Raw genomic sequence first — 21,583 nt, 5'->3', positions numbered from 1 at the left:
CCCGTTGCCAACCCCCGTTTTCCGACTTCCACGGGTGGAGAGAGAGGCACGGTAGCAGTTCCCGGTTACAATAGCCCACCAGGCAAACAAGACCCCTTTGTCGCCTTTTTAGGTCGCGCTCGGTGTTGGGTGGATGGTACCTGTCGATCTTTTTCCCTTAGAAAAGCCTTAAGGGGCTTGGGTTTAAATATCGGTCTGCCATGGCACAAGAATCGATATAATGCCCCTGCCAAGGTGGCGATGCACTCTGGTCGAGATTGGTGCAGAACGTCGATCATTTTATTTTTAAAGGATGAACCCCCCTTGATCCGCAAACCCCCGTTGGGCGGATGATTCATCCGAAAATCATCCGGTTGAATGTGGTCATTGTTCAGGGAACCGTGGATCTTGATATTTCGTATCCAACGTCATTACTGAGGGCCCAGCATCTGGGCAATTGCTTGTTTATCAATCAGACACAGGTTTCAAGCATCTTGTCGAGGACACCCTTCAGGGTGTCGTTCTCCAGCGCAGCCGCGACGCGCTCCTTGTCGCTGAGCTGCTTGTTGACCTGGTCATCCTGGGCGTGCGCGTTCTCCTTGACTCTGACGTCCACGCGCCAGTTGGGAGGCAGTGCCTTCTCCAGCCGCACCCGAACGCCTAGACCGAGCACGGTGGCGAGGGAGCAGTGGGAGACGGTCGGCGTCAACTCGACCAAGACCTGGACCAGCCTATTTGGATCCATGGCTCCAGCCTGCGGAGGAGGGTTGATGTGGATGTCGGGCAGGTTGACGACAGCCAGCTGCCCCAGAGAAAGGGGGTGCTCAGGATCAGAGATTGTTGAGATCAAATCTATGAAACGTCAGTCGCATGATCCTCCTCAGGGGATTGATATTGGCAGGGAATGCGCTGCGACTAGGAGTTGGATTGAAAGGATGACACTCCAGTTTGCTGAGCACAGAGGTGATTCCATGACGATGAGCTGCGTCTTACACACATCCATCGAACAGCAAATGTCAATGCTATGATCCATGGGTGACACACAGCAGACAGCTGGCTGGGTGGATGGTATGCAGGAGGTGGCGCTTGCCTCACTCCAAGGATGGACGTCTGATAGACAAGTCTGAAGGCCACAGCTTGTGACTCCCCAGTATTTGTTCAAAGGAGCAACAATGCGATGGGACGCAAGTAACTAGGAAACAAAGAGGCCTCACCATAGATTTCTTGCTCGTCGATGGGCTCAGGAGCCCATTTATCAAGCTCGGCATCGGCGTCGGGCCATAACGAGTCATCATCACAGAAGGGCTGACTGAGATACCAGGGCTTGGCGTAGATGATTTCGTCAAACATGTGCTCGGGGCCGGTCTTGGGGGGCGAGCGCTTGTTCTGACGCGTCGGCAGCTGAGCCGCGCTCAAGATGGTCGGGTTCGCGTTGTCGAGATCTTTGTCCATGGCGTCAAATGAGGAGGGAACCCCGTGGTGTTCCTTGTCCGCTTTCTCTTGGGAGAAAAAGGATGACCGAGTCGGCTTAGTTTCTGTCGCCACCCTAGCAAGCGCAATCAATTGTGACCCCCAAACGTTCTCCGCTGCGATCTCGGTGTGCGTTTCCGGTTGTCACAAAAGTCCCCAAGATGCGGCAGGATTATTAACAACTAAAAATGAGATAGCCTTGCCGAAGGTACCTTCTTTCCTCTAACCCCTGCTGTTTGGTAACGGCGGGTGGAACGCTGAGATGATGTTGGTCGATAGCCTCTTCTCGTTTGTGGCTCGAAATACGATGATGCTTTTATCGACTTTCCCTGTCACTGATGGAGTGGGTTTTTTCCTGCTTGGGCGACGGACTTGTTGGTGGATGGCGTGTGGATGGGAAAGAAATGACCTGCCGTGAGGGAATCAATATTTTTGGTCAAATGGCCCCAGGCGACCCCGCAATCGACGAGGATTAGATAAGCGACCGCACTCTCAGCGATTCAGCGCATGAATCACTAATTTTACAGTGAGGGAAGCTCTCAAATATTGCCCCTCACTTGCCGGAATCGGTCGTCAATGTGGAGCCGTCCTCCTTGCCCCCAGGAGACGGTAGCCCCCGTGTCGTCAGCGGTCCACCAAAAAAGGGTTATCGATGATCTTCCAATAAATCTAAAATAACCTCTTGGAACATGGCGGAAAGTGAGGTTTAACGATGCCCATTTCCATCCCGCCCTTTCACCCCTTCCGAAGGAACCCCTCAAGTGTAAAGATCCCCCGTAGAAACCCTTGGCCTTGTGGACGTGGCCTGTGTGTTCATCTGCGCCTGGCCCTGCATGCCATCTATGATGCATCCATCCATCCCGTTGATGGATTCAATAGTTTGAAAAGAAAAACCATGGATGGCGGTGAGTCTTCCATTTCACGTACCGTCGTTCCGCCCCCATGTTACCGCCCCTTCGGGCGAATGCTCACTTGGGAGCTAAGATCGTCTTAGGTGCCTGGCCTTTTCGTGGTAGCAGCAGCGTAAGGCTGATTGGACCCTGGACAGGAGAAAAAGGAGAACCGGCCTACAAGGGGGGATGTTCAAAGTTTAATTACCTTTTCGTCTCCAGGCCAAGTCGATAGACGTTGCTCGCGGCCGCTCGCGCAATTCCATTATGACTTCATTCCCTTCCTTCCACACCCTCTTTCGGACAGTTCTAATGAACTCTGATGTCGAAGGCCACGTTGCGTTGCTCCATTCGTAAAATGCGCTAACCGTCAGGTCACAAGTCCACGGCCTCTATCGTCTGAAGGATCAATCTATTGACAATTTGACATACAAGATGGACTTGATGGGATACTAGTCGATTTGAGATTGGCGTTCCGCAGGGCGCATTTCCTTCTCCCGTTCTTCTCGAAGCCTGCCAGAAGCATGATGGAAGCAATGGAACAATATGAGACGTGATTACACTACGCCACGATCCTTGTCGGCAAGCCTCGCGGAGGCCTCATCGAAGCCCTGTCCGCTAGACTGTTCCAACCACGCCTCTGTCCTTTTTGGCACCTGTCGTGGAGAAACATCCGCCTCAGCCCGCAAGGTAGCCCGCAGTCCGCCATCGACTAACCACAGGCTGGACCCCGTGCTGCTCGCCTTTGAGCCGTTATGTTTTCCTGTCCGGCCCCCGGACGGTCTCCTCCCGGGACGAATGGGTATCGATGTCCTTGTCGCAGCCCGATCGGACGCCGCACCCTGTAAAGGGCTAGCTGTGTATTGTGTTTTGGTTACCTGCCAGGCGGGTGACAATAAAAGCCGTACACCTTAAGAGTTGGGGATAACTTAGGTACTCCCGCACTAAAACTACGATCAGTAATACATCGTCATCCTTAACGTTCCTTACTCAGCCTAGGTATCCCGTACCTAAATCCTCCTTGAAGGTGTCCGGCTTTTTTTGTCACCCGCTTGCCTGCCCATCCTTTGAAGCTTCCCTGGAGTGGGCGGACGGGACTGGCCTACCCAGGTGCCGCAACCCTTGCACTCGGCCGAGTCACCCGTTGTACTAGTACCCTCCACGCGCCTACGACACACACACAGGTGAGCGTAAGATTGGTTGGTATCCCGGTGATTATTAACTTCCTCGATATCAAATGCGCACCAGGCCAGCGCTCTTGTCGTTGTTTTCGTTGTTACCCTCATCAGCTTCTTGCATTGTTGGATCGCCACGTCGTCGGCAAATGTCCCCTATATGCGAGTCACGAACACCACCAAGACATGCTGACGGACATGGATCAAGAACACTAGAGTGGACACCCGGCTTTGCGACTGGATGCCCATTCGGACCGTTCTCTGTGCAAACACGCCCCCGCCGTGCCGTCAGGAGACATCTCCACCTTTGTCTCCCCCCTGTCCATCCAGCCACTCTCATCAGTGTGCCCGAGATCTTGGGGGCGAAGAGCAGGAGGCCCATGAACGAACGTTTCCAGGAACCATTTGCGCGAAAGGGAAGAACCGAGCGTGACAGATGCTAGCTCTCAGCGCTAGGCGCGTGGCTTATTGGTACGAGTTCGGATCCGAAGCACACACAGCCCCAGACGCAGAGCGAGCTATGCGGCCTGAAACCACCATTGCGCCAGTTGGACGCATAGAAGTCTCCTTCGTTCTTCAACGAAAGTGCTCAACTAAGAAAGGTGCCAATATGTTCGTGAGCTATCAGGTCGAGCTAGGTATGGGGGTTGTGGTTGGGTGGACTGGCCCTGTGCTGGATGAAGGCTGGGCTACTTGCTGAGGACAGGTTCGACCGGACAGAACAGGTAAAGGCAGAGCTTGGCGTGAGTGATGGGTGACGGGTTCCTCGGTAGGTTCCATTCCAAGGGCCTGCGATATTATTGAACCAAGTGGCCACCGCTAGTTTAGCATGTGAATGATGACACTACCGGGTTGAGCACCCCGTATTTTCACCAGGTCCCCTGCTGAACGCGAGTTTGTGACTCTCCCCATCTCAGTTGGCTGGTAAAAGGCGCCGCTGTTTGCATTCTATTTGCTGCATTGATAACCGTTGGCAGCCCTTCCTGAAGGACGAGGAAGGTGGAGGCAGGGCTGCCGCTTGAGATAACGTGGAGGACATGCCGATTCCCACAGCAGCCTGAAGATGAAGCTTCTTCATGCTATCAAAAGGCCCTCATGTGTGCTACACTGAGCGAGTGAGCTGCGAGTTTTTGAGCTGTCGACGTTGACCAAGTTCTGGAACGTTGTGAAAAGTGATGATTGGAGCGACCTTCGTTAACAGAAATGCTTCCTTGATCCCTAGTCATGCCTCGAGTCCGCGAGCCAGCAAGGGCAGACAGTCGAACGTTGCCAATCATCGCCAGGAAGCTCTGCGGTCGAGATTGACCGGACCCCGCGAACTCCACCGAGCTGTCGACCAGTCCCATGAAGATTCCGGCTCCTCATCATTCATCCCATTTCCTCTTGCCCTTAGTAGACAAGCCGCAGAAAACTCGGGTGATAGCCAAGCGAGGAGGTCTGTACGAGCTGCCTAGGCTCCTGCATTCAGGCAATCATGCCCTTTTCATTAGCTGGAGCGCCAGCTGGATATATTAATTATGCAGATTGGCTGAGGTCGGACTATCCTCGACGTGACACCGATCCGTCACTGGTCGTTTGTAACTCTTCACGGATCAACATCGGTTGTTAGAGTGGCCCTCCAAATTCGTTCGCGAATATCCCCAAATCAGAGGTATGGCGGTTGTCACAGTTTAAGGGCGAGTATCTGTTTTCTGAAAGTTGTCTGGACGATTAGCCATCGCGTTCTGATTGTACGCATCGGCATTTATCCAGAAGCCATCAGTTATGTTGCAAGCCTTGGTGGCTGCTTAGGGCTCTTCGTTTCGGAAACCTCGAGATACTAGCCTCGTAAACCTAGAAGCCAGTGGAATGAGTGTGATATATCGCCCCTGGCCTTATCATGGGCTGTTTGCGTTCCAACGAAAAGGACCGCAAAGCCGGGCTAATCCTATACATGGCCCGTTGCTGCAGGTGCAGATGAAAAAGCAGGTTTTTCATGGATGGTATATCGGATATTAGGTTCTGCAAGCAATCCGTCGTGCTCGGATTCCATTCTCATGACCCCGTCTGGCGCTGTCGAATGGCCCATCTGGCCAGATGGCGCAATACCTGACGTTCAGCACCTCCAAGCGGGTGAGCGATAAGACAGGTTGTTTGGTGCTGGCTTTGTACGGGGAAGCGCTTGTTACACAGTAGAGCAGCGGGTTCCTGGTTGTTTCTTGCCCATCAAGCCAGCTGGAACAATAGCATGGTTCCACATTAGAAGGCTCGCCAACAAACATCAGACGGACGGCATGCGGAGCATGTACAGGCGAAGGCTGGCCAGCCCAAAAGTAGAACGTATAGTGGGCGTAGCTTGGCGGAGTGTCAGATGATTTAGCGCCGGCTGTGCGGTAAGGCGATGATGAGGCCAGAACCTTCGTCGAAGGCCCAAGAAGGCTTCGACTAGGTGGCATGGCGGGATGGCTGGTATTCTTGCTAGGGAACCGTACGGGGAGTGCTCAAGTCTCGCCGCACACACATCGACAAACATGATTCCTTGATAGCTGTACGTAAGGTAACACATCGCCATGCAGCCAGCAGGCATGCATAGTAGGCCTAGTGACTGACTAGATTGACCAACGTAAGCCCATCGACCAGGATACGGTTGGCGCAATGTCGCATTCCTACGACAGTAGTACGTGGTATCTGGGGTGGGTGACGCAGCGTTTTGAGGTACCCCAATGAGCGGCACTTGGTTTGGCGGGAGGTGTCTTTGTCAGACTCGGACTGCCATTAGACACAGGCATTTCCTTGGGGGAAAGAGAGAGAGAGAGAGACAGAGAGGAGAGAGGAAATGGGAGATGGCGACTGGGCCTCGACTACATAGTGAGGTGGAAGGGACTGGCACACTTCGGATCAAGGATAGCCACTACTCGACAGGCCCAGTCTGGAGCTTCCAGAACCGAATCCTAGCAGGCCTCTGTGTGTGTGGTCCATTTCCCGTGCGAGCGGCATCCACTGAAAGGCTAATCCTGGCGAGCGAGGGGCCCTTGAGACCTGGAGCGGTTGGAAGTTGGGCGGAAGTGAAGGAGGGGAAGGGGCGAGCATGGACCGGTGGGCAGGGAACCAAGCCAGGCGGGGTAGGGTACGGATATCCTGGAAGATGCCGAATGGTTGGAGACAGTGGCTCGACTGGGAGGACCAGGACTGAGGGATGAGGCACGTCGAGGTACAACGAGGTGCTTTGGCTTTGGTGTGCTGTTGGTTCATGGGTGAGGCAGCGGCACTGCGAGTGCGTTTGGTTAGCTTAGCTTGTTAGCACGAGTTGGCAAGGCGAGGAGGTGCGTTATCACATCTACACTAAGACGCAGAGTTGCCGAGCAGAGAAGAATACGTGCCGGCATCATGATCCTAGCTGCTCTGTTGTGCGGTGGTGTCATTTGCGTAGGTACTCTGTTGGTCGGCCGTACGGATATCCGTAAATCCGGAGGGACACAGGAAAGTACCAATGTACCGTGTGTAGTGTATGTGTGGCCGCTGGCCGACTAGCAGACCAAGCTGTGGAGTGATGAGCAGCGCAGCAGCAGCAGCAGCGTCCGCCGCCTGGGTGAGCTCGCTCTGGGGCGACGTGGCCAATGAGCGGTATCCGAGGCATGTCGACAGAATGAGATGCATGCAGAAAGAAATGGAGAGGGGATGGCCACGAGCATCTCACGTCCCTCTACGCAGACTGCCGCCGGACAATGTATGTACGTACATTAGCAGGCTGAGGTTCCCAGTCTAGCGTTGGAGGCAAGGGACAGCGGCTGGGTCCTCTCGTCCTTAGCTTCTTAGTGCAAGTGTTAGTGTATGCCACTTCTGGTGCGGACAAGCACTAGTTGGTGGGGGGGAAAAGAAAAAAGAGCGACCAGGGCAGGTACGAGCCGACCTGTAATGATAAGGTAAGCGGGGGGTGGAGCGCATCGAACCCACTCCTGCGCATGCAGTCAGTCCCTGGCCGTGGAGACATGGAGCCTCTCATCGCACCAGGTGCACTTCAAACTCCCAAGCTCCCAGGCAAAGCATCCACGCCACGCCAGCAACCGCATCTTTGCGACTGACTGCAACTGCGGTACCTTACCGCGGTACGGCAGATGCCGTGTCTCCGTACCAATGGATTTCGAGCTTTGCCCCAGCTCCCATGTCGTTGTTACGCATCCCATCCGGCTCCCATGCAAGCCCATGGCACGGCACAGCACCCAAGGGTTTACCTTCGACACCGCGCTATTACACAATGTACGCAGGTCACGCACCGACACCAATGACGCCGAGAAAGACAGAGAAAAAAAAACCAATCTCGACACCAGCCGGCCAGTATCGACCCGCGCTGCTCAAGCGTACAACGCTAGAAGTCCACGCGGAATCTTCAACCGCCCTAACGCCCACTTGTCAAGGTAATTCCGCCCAAGGTGTGACGGCCGTCTCCCGCTTCACCTCTGCCGGTCCTCGACGGCTCTGTTTCGTCCCGTCTGACACCACGGCAGACGGGACAACGTCTGCCAAAAAGAAGAAGAAAAACAAGGTATGACCGCAGGCTAGGCACGCTTGGTAGTTCAACTCGGAGTACTAGTCTCTGGCCCCAAAGTTCGGTAGCATCGGCAAATTCTTGTCTTCTGGGGGTTCCCCTTCCGTTCTCTGCTGTCGACATCGAACATGTCGGGCGGATGACGATCCATGTCTTGTTCTGGCGCTGGGAGAAGAAGGAGAAGCCAGATGGATTGATGTCGGCAAAAAGAACGCCCATCTACGAGCACTCACACAACTGACATGTCCCGATACTGTTGTGTGTAGGTAGGTATTGGTGTCCGTCTTGCGCTCAGACAAGGGCGGTCTGGGGCCGACGTAAGGGACTCCCGAGCAGAGCTTCTGCCTGAGGACCCTCACAGTCCTCCTCCACCTTCCACTTTCCCCGTCGTGGACCGACGGGGGGCCTGGTCTGTGGACAGTCACCGTCGACTCCTTCGAGAACGACACTGGTTGTTGAACCCGACCCCATCAGGACAGGATATGACGGGGGTCAAGCCTCAGGTATCACCTCCGTATCCGTTATGCCCTCCTGCCCTCAATCTCTCGCGCGACTCCAGCCGCGCACCTATGGCTGTCAGGAACAGGAGCCTCCCCACGACAGCAACAGCCGTGGCCGAAAAACCCACGAGAAGTACCAGGTTGACTTGCGAAGTGGATGGAGATTGGTGGACTTGCCCTACTGGGCAGGGCACAATAGGGCGGTTAAGGTACGGCTACAGCCTACGGACGGGTACGGGTACGCATACCCTGCCAGTGTCAAACCGTCTGCCTGGTTTGTTCCCTTAATACCAGAGGCTCCTTGCAAGGTGGTTATTACGGAGCATCGCTGGGCTCGACTCCTCAGACGTGCGGATCATTTGGACATTGTCGTCGTGGGTGCTTGCTACGGCAGGCAGTGAGCTGGCTCTCATGAGCTGGGCTCCTTCCTCCTGGCTTGGCAGCCAGTCATCAGAGGGCCCGGCTGCGGTACGGTATCGATGTACCCGGCATATGGGTAATGGCGCTATGGATACATACAACTTACAAGTAGGAGCACGAGGAGTCCCCGCCTGGGCACCCATACCTAGGAAACGGAACGTGTCCATGATGCGCCATCGAGAAGTCATACCTCAGGCAACTTGCCCTATTTGGTTTGCACCTATGCACCTTGCTTGGAAGTTGGATTTTGATATCAATATCAAATGGGCATGGCCACTTATTATGATGACAAAGGACATTGGCAAATGTGTGACCTTTCCCCTTCATCCCCCCCTGGCCGAACTAACGGTTCCGTCCCCTACGGCCATTTCGACACGTTTTCCAACATCCCCCGTCCTCTGGCGCGCACTTGTCCATTTTGCGACTGCGCCATCTTGTTTGTGTTAGTGAGCTTCTTGGGACGACGGGAGTCAAGAAGCGCGGACAGGCTTTGAAGTTCAGCCGGCGGGGACACTTGTCATGGGGGTTTGGGGAGTTTTTTTTTTGGGGTTTTTTTGGTCTTTTTTGACCAGGTACTCTGTACACGCTCGCAGTATTCGCGCAGTGTGGGCCCAATGCTGTATTCGTGACACTGCCCTGCCAAAGCATGACGACGAGGCGAATGCATTTCCGTTGCTTCGTTGCGTCTCTGGACTCAGGTCGCTACCAAGTACAGTGTGTCTCGCCTGGCCTCGTACGCACACGCTACTCAACGGTCCCGCCTTCCCGCCCTGCACTGCTTATCTTTTCTTAACCCTTCGCTAGCACGAGATGGACGGGGCGAACAGGGCACTTGGAATCCCATTCTTCGCGTTCGACCTGACACTCAGAAGGGGGGGGGGCGAGGAGGGTTTCCTCCCAGCGCACCGGTCACACATATCATCCGATACCTCCCAAATTCCACTGCTATTGGCCTTACGAATCCCTTATACCTTTACTTTGACAATGCTGGAGGTGTGCCTTGCATGCCTCGCGCATCCCATTTGCCGACGCTCTCAACCGCCCAACATCATCGTGCCGTATTCTGACTCGTCCTGTCCTGGCAATGGGGGGGCCTAGGATCGCCAACGCCGACGCCGTCGTTCTGATTAATGTTCCATCTCTTTGGGCTGGGCCAAGGGCCAGCGCTGTCGCAACTTTCCTCCAAAGTTTTGCTGCACGCTGCAACCGACGCTGATGTCGGAGGCCCTTACAGAGGGAGACATTGCACAATGTTTGCTCTCGTCACCCTCCTCTTGAAGCGTTGGTATCCGGCATCCTTACTTACAGCTGTATCCGTACCTACTGTGACGAAAATCGGGGTGTCTGGCATGGCCACAACATGGCATTGGCCGTGGTGCACGTCGATTACTATGAGCTCCGTTCAACTGCCCTACCCGTGACGAAACGATGTCAAGAAACGCACGGAATGCAACTGCAAAAGAAGGGTGGCGCTGAATCGACCACTCGGTTTTGTCGATGCTTCCATGTCTGTGTCATCCCTCGAACCTCGTCGCCCCCGCCTTCCCGTCCGACCCAAGAAAAGAAACAGGAGACATTGTGTCCATCTCTTCTTGTTCTGCCCATTCGGTGTTGTCTGTGTGTCAGCCATTCTCCCCTCTCGCTTTTCGTCCTATCGGCCTCCCCTTTTGCTTGTTGCCATCATTCCCAGGTATGTAGCCCACAAAAAAAAAACCGTGTACCGCGGCTGCAGAGGTTGGTTCGTACCGAGTTGGTGTGCGGTACCTTTCTTTTGCATAGGAAAGGAATTTCTTTCCCTTTGTCCACGCCATTTCCCTCGGGCCGGATCCAATTTCACAGCAAGTGTCATGAACCCATCAAGCCACAGGCCCGGTAAATGAAAATACACCAAGGTAGGAAAGAATGGTAGGTAGGTGCGTCGTCGTCAGTCGGATAAGACTCCAAGGACGAGAGTTCGCAACCCCTGGCCGATCCTTCATCTCTCTGCCAGATTCGGCCTGCGACAGGGCCTTTAGCCTCTCGACTTGCTACGCTGCCCTGCGCGCTGGCCCGGCTCTGGCTCTGGCTCTGGCTCTGGCTCTGGCTCTCGCTTTCCTCCCCTGCCTGTGTTCCTCGAGTATGCCGCATGGCACAGCACCCACCCAAGGGTTAATGTGAGGTAAGGCGAGGCAAAGACGAGTATCATCTCTGGCGCGAGAGGCAAGGCGAAAGATCCCTCGGATGCTGCGTACTAGGCAAGACATGGCAAAGGGCATTTGACGCTGCTGTTTCGATGTCGTCCTTACTTGTACCCTGTTCTGCAATGCCATGCTCTGCTGGTGCTGCTCTTCTCCGAGTCTCTCTCTCTCTCTCTCTCCTCTGCCGAACCCTGGGCGGCCTGGTCTGGCCTGTGCTGGTACTGATGCTGCTTTTGTTAAGGTGGGCAGACTAGGTACCGTTCCTGGGGTTGCTCCTGCTGCGGTGGTCTGCGCTGCCGCTCACGCCGTCGTCGCATTGCGCGACCTCCCACCCTCCCACCTTTCGCCCACACCCGCATCCACCTAGACATTCACACCCACCCACCCCTCACACACACACACACAACAGGTACGCTCTCTTCCTGTCTCTCTCGTTCGCTCGTTATCCACTCCACGCTCTTAAGTCCCCATCTCCATCTCCAACACCCTACGACGACACTACCCTACAACTACACTGCGACTACCTTCACACAACCCTGTCCATCTCCTGCGACCCTGGACGCACACACGCACACACACACACACACACACTCGCTCTCTCTCTCTCTCTCTCTCTCTCTCTCTCTCTTTCTTTTGCGCTCGCTCTCCTCCCACTGCCACTCCGCCTCCCCTCTTCTCCTCTCCTTCACAGCACTGTCCCAGCCCACCCTACCCTACCCTGTCCACCTTGGGCTGTCCTGGGTCCTCTCTCCATCGACTCCTGGTTGCACCCATCATCGAACATCGGTCTCCTCCAGGCCCCAGCAGTGCAGTGATATGACCCTGTCTGTGCCTAGTGTATGTACCCAGCCCAGATCTTGTTCCTTACCCCGGTCGTCTCCTCGTCCAGGTCTACCCACGTCAACCCTTCACGCCTCACGCCGGGACCTGTCGTCCATTCATAATAAGGCTTGACCTTCTCCCGCGTACCCCCCTCATCCACCAATCCGGACAATTCCTAGACCAGCTCGCGCTCCCAGAGAATTTCGAGACACAACTCCCCTCTGGTGCTTTCTTTTCCTTCAACTCCCTCCTCTCTGCAACTCATCTCAACCAGACAACACCATCTAGTCGACGGCGCTTTCGAGACTGAAAGGCTCACCGAGAGTGAAGAGAGAGTGAGAAAGAGCCGCCGAGTGCGCGGCCAGGTCGGGACGGTCGGCGCCAGCTACGCATACCCAGTCTTCAAGCAGCGAGCTTGAATGTAACCGCTTCTTTGTCTCCGCTCTTCGTCCGAGGCTACGTCTTCAATCCTCACCGCTATCAACAAACCGAACCACCGCGACCGAACTCGACATGTCCAACGATCCGTCTGTGAGGCGAATCTTGCCTCAGAGCTCCCAGATGGGCAGCTTCTCCTTTGCGCCGCAGCAGTTCCCTCAGAGGGAAACCCAGAAGAGTGCGCCATCTACCTCCACCACCTATCGCCTGGGCTTGTCCATGCAGTCTTGTCTAACCAGCTCTATCTAGACTATGTCTTTGTGGATGAACACAATCGTCACAAACGATTGAAGGGTACGCTCACGTTCCCCCGCCGTTGAGCCGCGCGCAACTGGACTTGAACTAATGAACCCCCCCCAGTGATGAGAGCTTGTGAAGGATGTAGAAGAAGGAAAATCAAGTGCGATGCGGCCACGACAAACACCTGGCCTTGCTCCGCCTGCATCAGACTCAAGCTCCATTGTGTCCGCCCCAACGGCCAGTACGATGGCACCGACAGCTATGAGCCTGGCAGGGACGAATTCGCCGCTGCGTCCTCTCAGCTGCAAGACAACTTCCGCCAGCAAGCTCCTATGCAGCAACAGTCCATGATGGCTGGTGGGCAGAAGCCCAATCCGTCCATGTATACCGCCCAGGGCGCATATTCGGATCCCAATGTCTTCCCGCCTGTTCACTACTCTGAGCAGCAGGCACACCAGCATAACATGCACTACACCACGGTGCCCCCCTCAGTATCGATGATGGAACAACCCTACGGTGCTCCGAATGTGTTCCCTACACCGCCTCTACAGCATAGCGCACATCCGGATTCGCCTCCCGACACATATTCTCAAGACGGCTCCTATCAGCAATCTGACCTGGCTGACCTCCTCGGTTCACTGAAGGTCAATGAGGCAGGGACAGGTAAGCCATTCCTTACCACCGCCCATCTGAGAGTTGGTAACTGACGGGACTACTTAGCACCATACCTGAGAAACAAAGCCTCTTTCCTCCATGACGAGGAGCCGGCCGTGGAAGATGCCGAAGATTTCAAGACGGCCCTTCCGCCCATCATCTCTGGGCCAGGTCTCAAGATTCGCATCCCTCCGGAACTGATGCCGGACGACGAAACTGTCATGCATTATTTCGACTTGTTCTTTAGCCACGTGCACCCGTACATACCTGTTCTCAGCAAGACCATGTTCTATCACCAATGGAATACCAATCGAGAGTCTGTGTCGCCTCTCATTCTCGAAGCCCTTTTCGCCATGGGAGGAAGACTTGCCGACGATCCCGCCCAAGGACAGCAATGGCTTGCCTTGGCGACGAGTATGGACCCATCATCTATCTTCTCAGAGGGTTACTAATATCATGCAGAACACGCCGACTCTTTTATGGACGTGCCGAGACTCAGCACCCTCCAGGCTTTGCTACTTATCCTGAAAGCCAGGGAAGCAGCACCGAAGCGCGGCTACTACTACCGTTCGTGGATGACCATCGTGCAGTGCGTGCAAATGGGCAAGGATCTCGGCTTGGATGAGCATTACTCGGACCACCAGGCTGGACGGCCCTGCGGCTCGTCTCCTACGGAATGCCAGATGAAGAGTAGAATATGGCAGACCATCTTTGTCTGCGAAACCATGATTGGATCTCCTCAAGGTTGGTCTTCTCAATCTCGGGCCTTGGTTTGCCTGTTTGCTAAACATTGCAGGACGAACCGATCTTGCGGTCGAGCTGGACTCCATCGACTTTAGTGTTCCGCGTCCTATCCCGGGCGGCGACGACTTTGAGTACCACACCACCCGGAACTTTACCTATTTTGCACGAATTGTTCGTAACGTCAGCCGTATGAACACCGCTTACGGCCATCTCAAGAAGAAGAAAACGAAGGACTGGGGCGTCGACCCCGAGTTTGTGCAACTCAACCCGGCGCTGAACGCTTGGTTGAACGACCTACCCGCGGATCTATCGGTTACGTTCCCTCCGGATGGTTCTCCGCCGTGGCTTTCGTCGCCATACATTGGGAACCTGCACTCCTACTACTACCTGACTTTGATTCTGCTTCATCGACCTCAGCTCAACTTCCTCGATCCTAACGGACAGGACGGACAATGGAAACAGCACATGATGATTTGCTACTCCTCAGCCAAGGCTTTGTGTCGACTCCAGGAGGCGGTCCTGAATTCCTTTGGGTTTCCGGGCCTACAATGCATGCTCCGTGGGTTCAGTTTCACCGTCTACTGCGGACTCTGCTGCATTGTTCTACATCTGGTGAGAGCCCTTCTTGCGATTTTCTATCGGTGACCGTTCTAACGTGGTGGTGTCATAGGTTGCCGTTGTTTCGCCTGACCCCGATCTGAACACTGATGCTCGCGAGTTCTTCACACGGCACATGCGAGTCCTTGAGAAGGTCATGGGGATTTGGCCGATGGCGGATCTTCAGAAGCAAGTCGACGCGGTACGCGAAGCATTTTCTGCTGATACCAGGAAACCTTTCGTGCTCAAGCCAAGCTTCCCGTACGGAAGTCCTCAGTCGTCCAACCATTCCAGTCCTCCCCGGGGTTACAGGCCGGGAATGGCTCGTACTGCGTCTTTGGACCAACAGCTGGATACTCAGAACCTTCAACACTCCCAAGTCAGTTATACCAGCCACCCCATCACACCTCCCATCTCTGCCGGGCCTGTGGATACCAAGAGTGACTCGCCTGCTATACAGTCGCTCGTCATGATGGCCAATCAAGGTTCCCAAGCGCCGGGGATGCAGCAATCAATGTCACTATCAGACGCGCCAGCCTGGAACCCTGCACGTATTTTTGAGTAAGTTGGCTGCAATCTACGTTGGAGAGACACATCTAACAAAAGCTCAAGGCAATGGAACACGTCATTCGGTACGCCTCAGGTCCAACCACAGCCTTCGACGCTGCCTCCCCAGTCCAATTCGCTTAGTGTTTCTCCGTCTTCAGGTGCACCCGAAGCCCCGTCTCTTCAAGACATCCAGGCTGTCAATGCTACTCTACCAGTGGTCTCTCAACAAATGGCGCAGCAGTACTCAGCTGCGCCAGTGCAGACATTCGTCTCGCCAGCCATGTGGCAGGAGTCCGTGGCCAGTGTCTACGAGGGCGGTCTCAAGCGGGGCTGGGACTACGATGGCAGTGGTCCATTAATGAAGCGGCGATGAGCCGCTCACACAGATTGATCTTTGCAAGTTACCTAACATTCTTGTCAACAAACACCGGCTCTCCGGTGTCATGACCTTGGTACAGCGACGGCGGTTTACCAATCCACACCGCGTGGTTTTGCGACTTGGCAGAGTGTCTCTGCTGCGAAACGAACGATACATCGGAAGGGTGCCCTCGACAACACCGATTCACACGTACATATCTTGGATTTTCGGTTCTCTTGGTCCTTGTTCGCCTCATACACGGTTTATTCTCGCGACGAATATATGTACACGATTACGATGAAAATGAGGAGAGGGGATACACAATTGAAGATCCATGTCGGGCGCCGGCGTCACTCATGCCCTTCAGAAGCATGGCCCCAACCAGCAACGGGGCTGTCAAGAGGCGTTTTTTTGGACGGTTCGAGGATGGAAAAGACCAGGCGAGGCGGTGTCCTGGCCCTGTACTGAGGATTGTATTACTATATTTGGCATGTTTCCTTTCGATGGAGCCGACGACGCAGCAGAGTCTGGCTCGGCGTATGGACAGCGCGCATCTTGGCATTTCAAACGAGGAGTCTTGCTTGCTTACTGTCCACCCACGGAAAACCCAAAAGAGTACCTGTAAGAGGAGAAAGAGAGAGAGAGAGAAGTTTCGCTGTTCCCACGACTGGATCAGCCAATACGGACATGATACCACCTTTGTGCGCGTACCAATACTTCATAATACCTTACATGATGACAATACGCAGTGACTACACAGTAGAAGATGGAATCTTTCGAACCAGACGGTAGCCGGCATATCTTTGGCTTGGCAAAGGAGGGGTTGGGTTAGAAGAGGTTTGACAAGAAGAACAGGTGTCAAGGGCTCCAACCGGGAAGTCCCAAAGCGGTCGCAAAGTCAAGCCAGCCACCGAGATGATTGGCCGCGGCATCTCATGTTGAGCATACTCCCAGGGTTCTTTCAGCCGCACGCTTGAACCCAAGAAACTCTGCATGAGTAAACGGTCTCAACTTCAGCCCGGACGTCCTGCACGGGCTTAATTTGTCCCCCTTGGGTGTCACATGGCAATTTTTATACTATCTTATTCTTCTTATTTTGCAACGGCGGGGAAAACGGGCTTCCAGTGACTGCCGTGAGCAGCAAATAGGGGCATCTGTTGACACCGACTATCCAATTTTTCTCAGGGTTGAAATCTTTGACCTATCGGCATCCCGCAGGGGGAACGCCGTGAGGGACGCGGATGTATATGGGTGCGGCGCCGAAACCGATTTACGGATATCGGGTACTTCACTCGAGAGCTGAGAACGTTTTTTTACCTGATCTAGGGATCCGGGCAGTGGATATGTGGGGTCGATCCGATTGGGGATCATTGGGGAAAGGGGGGGCTGTAAGATCCTCAAGGCAAGACCCAAGGATGCAACAGGTGTGCTGTAGCCGAAGCTTCTTCATCGGCTGGCTATTGACGACGTCGGTTCAATGCCGCTGCGATATGCCGAGGTTTTGACTAACCGGGGCAGGGGGTGGAAGATTTTTAGAGAATACTGCATCAGCAAAGGCTACTGTGGTTGATGGACAAGTCGAAAGCAATCGGTGTTCAGTCAATCGGAAAAGGGGGGGGGGGGTTGAACGGGCTAGTCGGATCGACGTTACGCGATGATGGGCACACACTAAAGCGTCGCATGGCATCTCTTTCTCGTGTTTCGTAGCCAGGACCAGGTAGTTAGCCTAAGGGCATGTTGTCGGATATGTTGGAGAAGCATGCCGGACAACAATATACCTTCAAACAGAGCGTGCGGGGGAGAGGTAAAGCACCTGGCGTAACAAGGTAATCGTACGCTGACGTGCCCCTTTTCGTCAGCTCAGTAGGTCTGGGGCCAACTATGGTGGTGAGTACCCGGGTGGCTTTTAAGGTTTAAGATGGCACGTTTTCTCTGGCTCGCGCCGATGCTGCCAAACGGACGTTGCATCTCGTCCGCTGCAACGTCAGACCGGGTCCCCCGTACCTACGATGGAGGGGGGGGGGGGGAGAATGCTCATGGGAGGGGAACTGGGCGCGGCATGCAGGCGGCAGGGCAGAATGAGGGGGAGATGTGCGATGAACGGAGGGGAGGGAGGGGGGTGAGGGGGAAAGAAAGGAGGGGAGAGAGAGATTCTGGGATGCACTAGGCCGTTTTCCGAAAGTGCCTCTTCTTCCTTGCCCCCACTGTTCCCAAGTAGTCCAACGACAGTCCCGAGTTTCCGACTCTTTTCGTCCCATTTTCCCTGACAACAAGAAACCGACGGGCGTCCCCGCCCTAATCTTGTGTCTTCTTTTGTTGGGGACTCTCGGTGAGGCCGAAGGTTTGTGATGCAGGTGTGTGGCGTATGCGCATATAGAGTTGATGGGCGTTTCGGACTCGAAATCCACGGCTTGCGAAACATGACACGACCCTCCTTCTGCGCTGCCTTGCATGTAGTGGTGGTGTCCCCTCTTGTCCTCTGCCGCGTTGTCCCCCATCTGGGACATTGGCCTCACGCAGAGTTGTTTCTCTCTTCCTTTTTTAGTTATAGCGGCAGAGTACCAGGCACCGCAGGCTTTAGGGCTGGGGTTTAAAAACTTTAGAAGGATGAACGGCAAGGAAGGAGGTCACAAAAGACGCACTTCTCTCTCCCGGCCTCGCGTCCCAATCGGTTTCGGCGCTGCGTCCGGAGTCCCTTCCCAGTGGATGAGAAGGCTAACGCATGAAGACGGGATACCAGCGAGTTTCGGGTGGTTTTGTCCGGCGCGGGGCTTGAGCATTCCACGCCGTTGTGGGGACGGCGGCGGCGGCGGCGGCGGCGGCGGCGGCGACAGTGGCGACGGCGTTCGAGAGTGTGGCCGAGAGGTTGTCGGACGGTACTTACCATGTGGTTAACGTGCAGTGAGTGGCGGTGGCGGCTACAACGGGGCCTTCAGGGCCCCGGGGCTGAAAATTTCGGTCCGGCAAACCCAGGCGCGCGGCGCCACAGTAATCGTGTCATTCTCGACGGGAGGCAACCACAAGGAAGATGCCGGGTTGCGGAGAGATGAGGTAAGTCTCTTGTCAGCGCGAGCGAGCGGCGCCGTGGCGGAGACATCCCAGAGACATGGGCCAACCCGGTCATCGCCCTCCCGACATCATGGTGTAAAGGTTGAGCCAATATAGGGTTACGTCTTTCATTTCTTTGGCACAGTCCAGATGTACTATGCAGGTTACCCAGAAAGAGGGGCTTTGTTCTGTGGAGTCCCTTTTGGACCGTGGCAAAGTGTAATGACTAGTGTAAGCGTATCCTTCTGGGGGGCGGAGTATCTGATAAGATACACCGAGCTTTCGAGCCTTTTGCTGGTTGGGTCCTCTTGAAATAGTATACAACGACCAGGGGATGTTTGCCGTACGCGCGAGACTCATGGACCGCTGATGGGGCACCTGCAGTCCGCGCGGTCTCCCGTCTACACGCCCCCCCCCTTTCATTCTGGATCGGAACACCCTCTAGACATGTCGAATACATACAGTATACACGGGCTCTGACAGCCACCTCTTTCAATTTATTCTAAGCGTATAGAATACCACTCTGGCAGGCCCACGACAAGGTCCTGGTCAGGACACTTCACTTACGCTTACCCAACGACTCGCGAACAATGGTCCAGACCCAGCCATCCTTGACGCCATGGCTGGCGCCCTTGCCGCCACCGCTCTTGGCGCCACCGCCGGAGGCAATGTCCTCGCGGATGCCGAACTGGCTCACCGGGCGGTAGTGGTGCCACTTGCGCTTCGCCATGAGCGCCGAGACGTCGCGGACGTGCGTGACGAGGCCGAAGCGCGTCGCGAGGCTCCCGCCCGCCGCCTCCGGGGAGACGGGCCGCAGGTCGGCGGCCGAGACGAGGGTCGTCCGGGGCCGGGTGGCGAGGCCCATGGTGCCGAGCTCGAGCTGGGCCGTCGGCGGGAGGGTGCGGACGTAGCGCTCGAGGAGTGCGCGCGACTGCCGCGCGTAAGGGGGCAGGCGGAGGTAGATGTAGGTCACGAAGGGGGCCGAGGTGTAGGCAACGAAGAGGAGGGGGATGACGCCGCAGGCGGCCACTGGATGGTGTTAGCGAAGCCATTAGAGCACCTGTGCCTTGGTATTGGGCGGTAGAAGCAGGTGATATGGGTGTAGGTGCGATTCGTGAGAGATGTGCGATGAAGGTGAAATAGGGGGCTGAGAGGACAAATGAGTGAATGGGGGGATACTTACACCCTGCAGCTTGGGCAAGCGTCTTGTCCTCGGCGCGGATGTAGCTGGGCGCGGCGACGAGGCAGAAGAAGGCGCACGAGAAGACACTTGTGATCTTCCAGAAGGCTAGGAAAGCTGTCCGGCCGGTGCCGGCGTGGTAAATGAGCAGTCTCTCGGGCAGCTCTGTGAGTGTATATGGTCAGCGCCTGTCGAACGACACATTGGAGCTCTCGTCAGGCCCTGCCTCACAGCGGGGGGGCTCGAAATGGATAGCAAATAGGGAAGAGATGCGTACGGGCACTTCCGGACCGGGCAGAGGCTCCGGCGCCGGGCGGTTTTGATGCGGTCCGGGGGCCGGGACTCGGGGCGGCGGAGGCGAAAGGCCGTCTCGGACTACATTGCTGTCGGGGCTGAAGAGATTTTTGGAGGAAAGGGCGGAGCGTGCATGCTCGTAGGGAAGGCAGGGGTTGTGCTGCCTTCGGGGAGGAGCGTGTGAGGAGGAGGCGGAGGAGGGACATTGTGGTGTATGCCCATGGGACGAGGGGAGAGGGTGAGTGAGACTGAGAGCGGTGGTCGTGAGTGGATTGGGTAGGGAGAGTGAGGGTTTGATGAGATGAAATGCTGTGGTGGATGAGGTCACTGCACGCACGGCACTGACCCTGCCTATCTTTTTTCGTCGACGCGACGTGACAAGGTTAGCTACCATCCATCGCCCGAACCGTTTTCCTGCGAATTAATTCACCCTCTTTGAGTCGGTGTTTCACAAGGACTACTGATGCTAATTGAGAGGCAATCGACATTTAGAACTTGAGATGATTTGTTCGAAGTTTTTCAATCATGGATCGGTACGGGTTCGACGTGACCAAAGACCGCTAATGTTACAGTCCGCCGTTCCACAGCTTGCCAGGTTCGCTGGCCAAAGCACTAACATGCATCCCTCTCAAAGCCGATGCTCCCGAACTGCGCCTGGCCGACCTTCGAGTCAGACAATGTTCTTCTGCAACCACTCCTTCCACTGGTCCAGCGTCCACCCAGAACTGATCTCGTTGTTCGGGTACCCGTCAAACAGCACCGTCGGGCTGACGTGCACGCCCGTCAGCCGCGCGAGCTTGATGAGCACCTTGAAGTCGTTGGTGACGCCGTTGCCGACGTTCAGCGCGCCCTCGCTGTCGGGCTTGTCCGACACGAGCAGCAGCTGCAGCACCTTGTCCTCGTCGACGCCCACGGAGCCCGCGAGCTTCGCCAGCCGGCGGTAGGTGTCGTTGCGCGGCTCGTTGACGACGTTTGCGTCAAAGTAGTCCTTCTGCGCCTTGAAGAGCGCGTCGCTGTACTCCCAGAACTTGTGCGGCGCGACCTTGATCACGGCGACGGCCGACTCGTGGACGAGCGTGCTCGAGGGGTGCCACGGCTGGACCTGTTGGCGGAAGATGACCTCGACGTTGGACGCCCAGGCCGGATTTGCGCGGATGGCGGGGACGACGGCGTTGTAAAAGGTGTTGAACTGCTTCGCCGAGAAGGGGCAGACGTAGTCGAGGTAGAGCTCGAGGGTGTGGGGTTGCGAGGGGACGCCGCCTGCCGGGTTGCCGTCCGCGATGGACTTGGGCGGGCCGAAGGTTAGCTTGTGAGCAGCGAACTTGGGGGGGACGGCCATTGTGGGCGATGTGAAATGGAGTCTGGTCGTGCGGGTGGTACTGAGTCGGCAACGGGTTGAGGAAGTGGTTCTGTCGGTGAGTATCGAGTTCGCGAAGGGTGTGAGGGACGGAATTAGTGTAGGAGTGACAACAACTGGGCGCCGACTCAGGTTTAATATGGCGTGCGAAGGGAGCTTCATGGAG

The 21,583-nt window shown here is 55.6% G+C and overlaps 6 protein-coding genes across 6 annotated transcripts; 2 read left to right on the top strand and 4 right to left on the bottom strand.

Annotated features, from left to right (window-relative positions):
• Positions 1 to 451: 451 nt before the first annotated feature.
• ColSpa_03352 (MIP18 family protein YHR122W) lies at positions 452 to 1,431 on the bottom strand (the record flags this gene model as incomplete). The annotated part of the gene is made up of 2 exons (XM_049269564.1): positions 452 to 831; positions 1,194 to 1,431. 2 exons carry the CDS (start codon positions 1,429 to 1,431, stop codon positions 452 to 454), a joined length of 618 nt encoding a protein of 205 aa, XP_049125521.1.
• Positions 1,432 to 8,823: 7,392 nt separating this feature from the next.
• Positions 8,824 to 9,126, bottom strand: ColSpa_03351 (uncharacterized protein; the record flags this gene model as incomplete). Its single annotated transcript, XM_049269563.1, has 2 exons — positions 8,824 to 9,002; positions 9,066 to 9,126. The coding sequence occupies 2 exons, from the start codon at positions 9,124 to 9,126 to the stop codon at positions 8,824 to 8,826; spliced, it is 240 nt and encodes a 79-aa protein (XP_049125520.1).
• Positions 9,127 to 12,471: 3,345 nt separating this feature from the next.
• ColSpa_03350 (cutinase transcription factor 1 alpha) lies at positions 12,472 to 15,553 on the top strand (the record flags this gene model as incomplete). Its single annotated transcript, XM_049269562.1, has 7 exons — positions 12,472 to 12,574; positions 12,757 to 13,299; positions 13,357 to 13,704; positions 13,753 to 14,034; positions 14,087 to 14,646; positions 14,705 to 15,192; positions 15,244 to 15,553. The coding sequence occupies 7 exons, from the start codon at positions 12,472 to 12,474 to the stop codon at positions 15,551 to 15,553; spliced, it is 2,634 nt and encodes an 877-aa protein (XP_049125519.1).
• Positions 15,554 to 18,145: 2,592 nt separating this feature from the next.
• Positions 18,146 to 18,686, top strand: ColSpa_03349 (uncharacterized protein; the record flags this gene model as incomplete). Its single annotated transcript, XM_049269561.1, is given in 3 exon segments — positions 18,146 to 18,428; positions 18,441 to 18,589; positions 18,606 to 18,686. The coding sequence occupies 3 exon segments, from the start codon at positions 18,146 to 18,148 to the stop codon at positions 18,684 to 18,686; spliced, it is 513 nt and encodes a 170-aa protein (XP_049125518.1).
• A 459-nt stretch (positions 18,687 to 19,145) lies between these two features.
• On the bottom strand, positions 19,146 to 20,266 carry ColSpa_03348 (uncharacterized protein; the record flags this gene model as incomplete). Its single annotated transcript, XM_049269560.1, has 3 exons — positions 19,146 to 19,615; positions 19,770 to 19,931; positions 20,044 to 20,266. The coding sequence occupies 3 exons, from the start codon at positions 20,264 to 20,266 to the stop codon at positions 19,146 to 19,148; spliced, it is 855 nt and encodes a 284-aa protein (XP_049125517.1).
• Positions 20,267 to 20,730: 464 nt separating this feature from the next.
• ColSpa_03347 (uncharacterized protein) lies at positions 20,731 to 21,399 on the bottom strand (the record flags this gene model as incomplete). The annotated part of the gene is made up of 1 exon (XM_049269559.1): positions 20,731 to 21,399. The coding sequence occupies one exon, from the start codon at positions 21,397 to 21,399 to the stop codon at positions 20,731 to 20,733; it is 669 nt and encodes a 222-aa protein (XP_049125516.1).
• Between the last annotated feature and the right edge of the window lie 184 nt (positions 21,400 to 21,583).

The sequence above is a fragment of the Colletotrichum spaethianum genome (assembly GCF_022836535.1).
Source record: "Colletotrichum spaethianum MAFF 239500 DNA, contig06, whole genome shotgun sequence".
Taxonomy (NCBI): Eukaryota; Fungi; Ascomycota; class Sordariomycetes; order Glomerellales; family Glomerellaceae; genus Colletotrichum; species Colletotrichum spaethianum.
Note: the sequence above shows the minus strand (reverse complement) of the source record. Positions and strands in the feature narration are given on the sequence as shown.